This window comes from Rosa chinensis, chromosome 3 (assembly GCF_002994745.2).
Source record: "Rosa chinensis cultivar Old Blush chromosome 3, RchiOBHm-V2, whole genome shotgun sequence".
NCBI lineage: Eukaryota > Viridiplantae > Streptophyta > Magnoliopsida > Rosales > Rosaceae > Rosa > Rosa chinensis.
In genome coordinates this window covers 26,293,761-26,301,771 of record NC_037090.1, presented here as the reverse complement: position 1 = coordinate 26,301,771, position 8,011 = coordinate 26,293,761, and the positions used below count along the sequence as shown (strand labels likewise).

The 8,011-nt window shown below is 41.5% G+C and overlaps 1 protein-coding gene across 1 annotated transcript; it reads left to right on the top strand.

The window, feature by feature from the left end:
* The first annotated feature begins 4,095 nt into the window (after positions 1–4,095).
* On the top strand, positions 4,096–7,656 carry LOC112193474 (probable disease resistance protein At5g66910). The gene is made up of 5 exons (XM_024333640.2): positions 4,096–4,893; positions 5,194–5,612; positions 5,803–6,173; positions 6,278–6,492; positions 6,627–7,656. The coding sequence occupies exons 3-5, from the start codon at positions 6,010–6,012 to the stop codon at positions 7,466–7,468; spliced, it is 1,221 nt and encodes a 406-aa protein (XP_024189408.1). The 5' UTR covers positions 4,096–4,893; positions 5,194–5,612; positions 5,803–6,009; the 3' UTR covers positions 7,469–7,656.
* The last annotated feature ends 355 nt before the right edge of the window (positions 7,657–8,011 follow it).

The following is an 8,011-nucleotide window of genomic DNA, read 5'->3' as shown; positions in this document are numbered from 1 at the left end:
GAAACTACCAAAATGACAAGGTAGTGGAGTGCAATGACATCCATTATGAGAGAATATGTCTTCTCGTAGTCGATTCCAGGGCGTTGTGAGAAACCTTGCGCCATAAGGCGAGATTACCATCTCTTTTTCTCATCACGCTATCTAACAAAGACCTATTAATGTCAATAGGTTTTATGTTAGGAGGTGTTGGCATCTCAGACCCGAAATCATTCCTCTTCGTTAGTGAATCCAATTCAACCTGGATCGCATCTTTCCATTTAAGCCAATTTTCTCTACGTTGGCATTCTTCAACGGAGTAAGGTTCGATGTCATTGGTCTCAATAATTTCACGTCCTCATGTACACTAGTGTAGTTCATAGAGATCTCTATATTCTCAGGAATTGGTTCTAACATTGAGGCGTCCCCCAACGATGTCTCTTGGACATAACCACAATCCAAAATATTCTCATGAGACGGATTTTGAGTATCAATGATCAATGGATCAAGTTGTGTCAAACTCGCTCTCTTCTTAGGGCGAGAATCCATCGAACCTATGGGTCTCCTACTCTCTCTAGTGGAACCCATGGCCTATGACGCCATTATGCCACCTTTGTGGCGTCACCATACTACCATCCATGGTAGTGGTGCAGTACCCATCTTCTCTGGGTGGCACCGTGTCCTCTTGTGGGGACATCAATCCTTGCAGGCATGTTTGCAGCAGTTATATGTGATCTCGTCACTTTTAGGGGATCAAGATGAGACATAGTGGGGACAGACCACGACAATTCCTGTCGTTCCTGTTGAACATTGACGTTCTAATCTCCCCCTAACGACGGGAAGACTGTCTTATCAAAGTGACAATTCGCAAATCCAGCGAAATAGAGATCGCCTGTCAAGGGTTCTACATAGCAGACTTAGAGTTGGAGACTCATGTCCAACAAATATATATATATATATATATGCATTTGTTGCAATGACTCATGTTGATGCGCTGTGGTGGCACAATTGGCACATGAACTGCACACTCAAATATGCATAAATACGAGATATTAAACTCGAACCCAGTCACTAGCTGTAACGCAAATAAAAATTGAGTAGCTGCTACGAGTCGTAGACGAATTAGCATAGCTGCATGCGATATTGCATAACCCAAGCTGAAATATTGGTGCGCATTACCAATGTCCGGGCTACCATCGTAGTCATTTAATGGTGGCTTTTCCGTGAGACCAATTGGGTGTGTACATGGGAATATGATACTTGATATCAATACCCAATGATATGCAATAGTCATCAAAAATTTTCAATGTAAACTCTCTAGCATTATCAAGGCAAATTGATTGAATGGGATGATTTGGGTAGTGAGCCCATAGCCATATGTTATGTACTAGGAGTGTAGTATAAGCAGCATTACGAGTGGATAATGGCACAACACGTGACCAGCATGTTTGCGTATCAACTAACACCATAAAACATCTATACGGTCCGCAAGTTGGTTGATCAAATCCATAGAATTCCCTTAGATTCTTTGTAAGAATGGAATTATTTCCTCAATCTCCTTTGCATAGGATGGTCTCAATCCTCAATAACAGGCTTTACAGAACGAAACATGGGCTTTATAATCAACCAATGAAGCTTTTGGTTAAGCCATAATGTCATAATAGACTTGAGAAGTAGAGAGAGGAGTTTATGGCGTCAATGCCATGTATTTGCCGCAGGGGGTAGGCGGCGCCGGTCATGTATGGCCGGTCTTTGCATAATCATGGCGCCAAGAGGCCCATGTGCAGCTCCTCGAACCAATTCTTGGTTCTTACTTTTCTTCGTTCTGAAAATGGATGTCCGTGTAAAGTCTTTAATACACAGATCATCATGTCAAAGCCTATATGTGTCAAAATCCCATAAGTCGTCTAACTCAAATAGTGGTTGCATACAACCCATTAGAGCGACACATAAGTTTCTCTAATACTCGTTTATGTCCATAGTCATTAGAGGTGATGCAAAGGAACTCTGTCCATTCTCATGATGTGTTTCCACATGAAAATCATTGGCTCTTATATAATAAAGTTCGAATTAAGGTATGTCGAAGACATTAAGTAAAAGAATTGACACTTTATTAATAGCCAATGATTACATCAAAGTTTCCAAAATAAAATCAAAGTAAGACACATTGTAGTCACTCTATCCGTCTGGTAACTTCAATCAAATATGACCAGGAAAGTATAGAGAGACGTTGGTGGAGCGAGGCTCTCTTAAGTGCCAATAATCTCAATAACTTTCTTAGACATCACATTTTATTGGGTCCGCCACATAAGAAAGAGTTAATACAATTGTCATTTATTGACTAAGGCAAATTGCCATTACAAAAGTTCTTGGAAAAATAAAAGGACTAATCTAATCAAAGTCTGTTGCATCCTTGTGCAATTCATCTTCAGCTTTGAAGTCCTCTATGGTGAGATTGACATCTCCACCATCTTCTTCTTCTTCTTCTGCAAGGTATACTTCTTGCTCTCTCAGGTCCCTATATACCCTGTATCTTGTAGCTAGTTCCTCGCTTGCCTTGCATTGCTTGAACCAATGCTCAATTGATCCACATCGATGACACTCATCATTGTGGTTGCCTCCCTTTAATTGAGGTGCACGTTGTGCACGTTGCAGGCGTTCCCTAGTAGAGTTGGTGCCACCACCACGACCCATGGTGCCACCATTATGGCTAGGGATACCACGACCCCCTTTCCCACGTGTGGCATTACCACCACGTGTATCCACACCAAACTTGCGGTTTCCTTCCTAGTTAGGGCGGTTATATGGGCCCATACGTCCCTCATGTCCCCCATTCTTAGGGTACCGCTCCTTGCGCCCTCCTTTGGGTGCATTATAATTCACCTCATGAACGCTCTTAGTTCCAATGGGCCTTGAATTATAATTCCTCACGAGTATGTTATCATGTTTCTCAGCTACAGATATAATATTGATAAGCTGATGAAACCTTATGATCCGTCCAGCATTGACTTCAATACGGTATTGCTTTGATACCACAATGGATGAAACGGGGAAGGTGGAGAGAGTTTTCTCAATTAGCTCTTGCTCTGTGACAGGTTGTCCACAAAACCTCAACATGGACTGTATGTCAAGAGCTTCTGAATTATATTCAGCAACAAACTTGAAATCAGCAAAGCGCAGGTTGTTCCATTGACCCTTCAAGTCAGGGAGGAGGGAATCTTGGACATTGCCAAAGCGCTCTTCTAGCGCTACCCATAGCTCTCTTGCATTCTTGATCGACATATACTCCAATCTGAGTGCCTTGTCCATATGGCGTCGCATCAAGATAACTGTTTGAGCATGCTTTGTAGGTGTTCGTATGAACACAAGATCCGGGTTAGGTGCCTGGATTATGGGTAATATTCCCTTTGAAGTGAGATGGTTCTCAACATCGGTTACCCAACTGTGGTAATCCGAGCCTGTTGAGTCAAGCATGGGAAAGTCGAGTCTAGGTTCATTCGACATCCTGAAAATAAGAAGAGAAGATATATTAGTTTCGGAGTTAACTTCCACGAAAACTAAAACAATAAGATTTCCGAGCTATGCTACCAAGAAATCAATTTCCAAGAATCTCTTTTGGATTAGACCAAACAATAATGTTTTAATATGGTCACAATTTGATGCTTACGGACGCTCTTAGTCCAAGCATTGTGAACACTCTTGGTTCACACGAACACTCTTAGTTCGTTTAATTATGAACACTCTTAGTTCATACGAACACTCTTAGTTCGTTAAGCGTGAATCCCCACAATTCCGCTTTGTTAAATATCAAAATCATTTGGCAACATATAGTCCAATATTATGCAGAAAATAAAAGGAATTTAAAGTACCAAAAGCAGCAACTTTAATTACAAAAACTTACTTGAGAATTCGGGGCTTGAGAACACACGGGTGTTAATACAGGCGTGCGTAAAGATTTTTTTTCGGGTTTCTGCTGATTTGTTGGGCTGATTTGCGGCTCACCCTTTTTTTTTCTCTTTTTTTTTTCTCTCTCCCCCTTTTTTTTTCTCCTTCTGGGCCGGCTGGGTCCCTTTACTTTTCTTCTCTTTTTTCCTTTTTTTTCTTGGGCCGGGTCCCTTCTTTTTTCTGTTTTTTTTTTCGGTCTTCTTCTTCTTCGTTTCTTCCCTCTGCTCTTCTTCGTTCGGTGCTGCGCGGGCTGTGCAGCAGGAAGTTGCAGAGCGGAGGGCTGCTGGGCAGCGTTGGCTGGCAGGGTGTGTCGCTGGTGGGATGGCAGGAGCGCAGGGGCTTTGTGGCAGGTGCTGCAGGTTGTGCAGGCAGGAGGGCTGGAAGATGCGCGGGTGTGTGGGCTGCTGCGGGGAGCTGGGTGCTTGGGCTGCTGCGGAGCTGATGCGTGGGTTGCTGCAGGCTAGTGTGCAGCAGGAAGATGCAGGGGAACGTGCGGCTGTGCTGCAGGAAGCAGTGGGGGCTGCTGTGCAGGTCGGCAGGGACTTGCGATTTGCGGCAGAAGGATGGGGTAGAGCGTAGGGCTACTGTGGGAGGCTGGAAGGAGCGGGTGTGGCAGGGGATGTGCAGTGTGCAGCAAGGGTTGAAGGCTGCGGCAGGTTTTTGTAATGGGGAGTATGAGTATGCAAATAGACAATATGGGTATGCAAATAGGGGATTTGTATACGAATCAAGATACTATTGTAGAGATGATCAGGGATATGCGACAGAATGGCCTAGTGCAAAATCAAGTTAAAGTTGGGTGGTTTGGAGTACCTGAACCGCCATCATTTACAGTGGGATTGGATTTACATTTGGATGATTTGAAGAACAAACTTCTTGAGGACGGGGTGTCAATGGCTCTGGTCACTGGTCATCCAGGCTCTGGGAAAACCACTTTGGCAAAAGCTTTTTCTCAAGATAAGAAAGTGAAAGGTACATTTGATATCTGTTTCGTTTTGTCTTCTAAATGGAAAAGTTTTAGAGTTTCTAATTGAAAAGTGTTGTAGAACTCTCTAGTAAAATCTGATTTCTGCGTTGGTATGTCAGAACTGAGAAGTATCGTTGCATACGTTTAAGCCTTTTTTTTTCTTTTAAGTTAACATTGACAAAATACCTGTAATTGATCGATATCTAGATAGTCATGTTATGCCTTCCCCTTTCTGTATGTTTCTACAGTTGTAAACAGAATTAAGTGGCCTCTTATTGACAGTGTTCTTATATTATGTTGGATAGACAAATTCAAGAGCATCATCTTTGTCAACGTTTCAAAAAGACCCAACACCGAGGTTGTACAGGAAATATGTGAAAAAAAAGGGTACCCGAATACTTTCTTTCCAATCCGAAGAAATTGCACTTGACAGGCTGCAACAACTTCTAAATAACACAGGAGAAGATCCTGTGCTTTTGGTCCTGGATAACGTTTGGCTTGGAAACAGGACAGAATCCCTCCTGGCGAGCTTTAAGTTCAAAGAATCGGAAATGTCAAATTACAAGATTTTGGTGACATCAAGATATGTGTTGCCAGGATTTGATGTTGAGTACCACGTGGAAGAACTGAATGACAATGATGCAATGAGTCTTCTCTGTAATTCAGCACGCCTCACAAGATCTTCTTCTAGACTTCTTCTATTCCAGAAGATCTTCAGAGAAAGGTGATCTTTGTTCTTAAATGCACAATATGTACATGCTTATTTCTTACTTACAAAAGGAGGAAAGCATCCATACACATGACAGTGTATCCATACTTTTGATTCATAAATATATACCTGAACTAAACCTTCTATAACAATACTTCAGCATATTGTTAATTCACATTTCTTTATCTGTGAGACTGAACTGCAGGCTGTGGAGTGCTGTAAGAGACTTCCACTGGCTATTGAAGTGGTCGGAAGATCACTTTTCGGCAAGGATATTGTGATCTGGAAAGATAGAGTAGAAGCATGGTTTAGCAGTTCTTCTGTCATTAAGTCTGAAGAACATTTGCTTGTTTGCCTCCAAAGTAGTTTAGATGCCCTGGGTGAAGAAAATGCCATCATCAAGGAATGTTTCATGGACCTTGCTTCATTTCCTCAAGGCCGAAGGATTCCTGCTTCTGTCCTGATTGATATATGGACTGTCCTCATTGATATGTGGGCAGCAGATAAAGATAGTTCATGTATTGCAAAACTCTACGAGCTCACCTACTGGAGGTTGGCTACTCTTGTAATCACGAGGTATGCAATAGTCCATATGCATATATAATATGGTATCACATAACTTCATCCTTTACTTTCTCAACTAGCTGCTGCTCAATTAACTTACCTTTGATTATAAGCAGGAATGAGAAGGGGGAGTTGGATGACTACTATGGTGAACACTTCGTTACCCAACATGATCTCCTTAGAGAGCTGGCTGTCCACCAGACAGATGAGGGCCCTATAAAACTGAGGAGAAGACTGATTATAGACATACGTGGAAGCAAACTTCCCAAATGGTGGAAAAAACAGATGGATCAGCCCTTCGAAGAAGTTCTCCTAGTATCTATTTCAACTGGTTGTTCCATCTCTCCTTAGGCAGATACATGAACACATGCATACATATGTTTGTCTACATGCACGACAGCTTTTCTCATTAGTTCAATTTCTCATTGTACTTACATATTCATACATGTATGATATCGGTTGCAGATAGTCTCTTCTCATCAAAATGGCGCGACATACAACTACCGAAAGCTAAAGTTCTAGTTCTGAATTTCCACACAAAGAACTATGCATTGCCCGAATTTGTAGAGAAAATGGAAAAATTGAAGGTTCTAATAGTCACAAATTATGGGTTCTTACCAGCTGAAGTGAGTAATTTTACATTGCTGGGTTCTTCATCTAAACTAAAGAGGATAAGATTAGAGCGGATTTTTCTTTCTTCCATTACCAAGAACCCCATAGAGTTGAAGAGACTACAGAAGGTATCTTTCTTCATGTGTAACATGGGGCAAGCTTTTAGCAAAGGTTCCATCAAATTTTTTGACGCATTCCCAGACCTTCAAGAAATCAACATTGACTATTGCAGTGATTTGGTGGAATTACCTGCTGACATCTGTCTTCTAATCCATCTAAAAAAGCTCAGCATCACCAACTGTCATAAGCTATCTGCCTTGCCTGAAATGATTGGAGAGCTGGGCAATTTGGAAGTTTTGAGGTTAAGGTCCTGCTCAGACTTATCAGAGTTGCCAAGTTCAGTTAGGAAACTCAAAAGGCTAAAGGTTCTCGATGTATCCAATTGCTTCAGCATTAAGGAGGTGCCTGAACACATTGGTGAAATGTGCTGCTTGGAAAAGCTCAACATGAGGCAGTGCTCGAGATTGCAAGAGCTGCCTGAATCAATTTTGGATCTTGAAAGGTTAACTGATGTGATATGTGATGAGGAGACAAAAGGGTTGTGGGAACCTTTGCCCAGTCTCAGCAACAACATACAGATAAGGGTGGTCAAAGAGGAAATCAACCTAGATTGGCTTCAAAAGCTTTACTCTTGAGAGCTTTCATATCTCTATACATGCATGTGTGCTCAATTTCTTCCTGGTTTGTCTTCTGTTGTTTGTTTCTTTGTTGCTTTTGTAGAACAACATGAGATATTATGGGTATTGTGAAATCTGTGGGGAAACACAGTATTTGAATTTTCACCATTTTTACAGGATGCATGAAATGGCTCCACAAGGGTTCATTCTTGAGTCCTGTTCTTTTTGTTTTAGCGAATAAGAATTTGGGAGAATGTAGGGATATAGTTCATTAAAGGACCTCTATATATAGAAGATTACAAATATAGAGGATTACAAGTACAATATTTTTGGAGTACAAGCAAAGAATGAATCCTATTCATAAATAGGATATCTACGAGAATATATTAAGCCTATTACAATTAGGCTAAGTAACCTTGTTTGGACTAGGCACATAAGTAATAGATTTATACAACACTCCCCCGTGTGCCGTCCAAACATGATGTCATGTAACGTTGATGATCGACGCTTCTAACGTTACTCATTAAAAACTTTGCCGAGTAACAAAAACCCAGTGGGACA

Excerpts from the sequence above, each read along its gene's own strand:
- LOC112193474 (XM_024333640.2), top strand. The coding sequence starts at position 6,010 with ATGGACCTTGCTTCATTTCCTCAAGGCCGAAGGATTCCTGCTTCTGTC. Across the intron at positions 6,174-6,277 it reads GCTACTCTTGTAATCACGAG|GAATGAGAAGGGGGAGTTGG; the intron begins GTATGCAATAGT and ends GATTATAAGCAG. Across the intron at positions 6,493-6,626 it reads CCTAGTATCTATTTCAACTG|ATAGTCTCTTCTCATCAAAA; the intron begins GTTGTTCCATCT and ends TATCGGTTGCAG.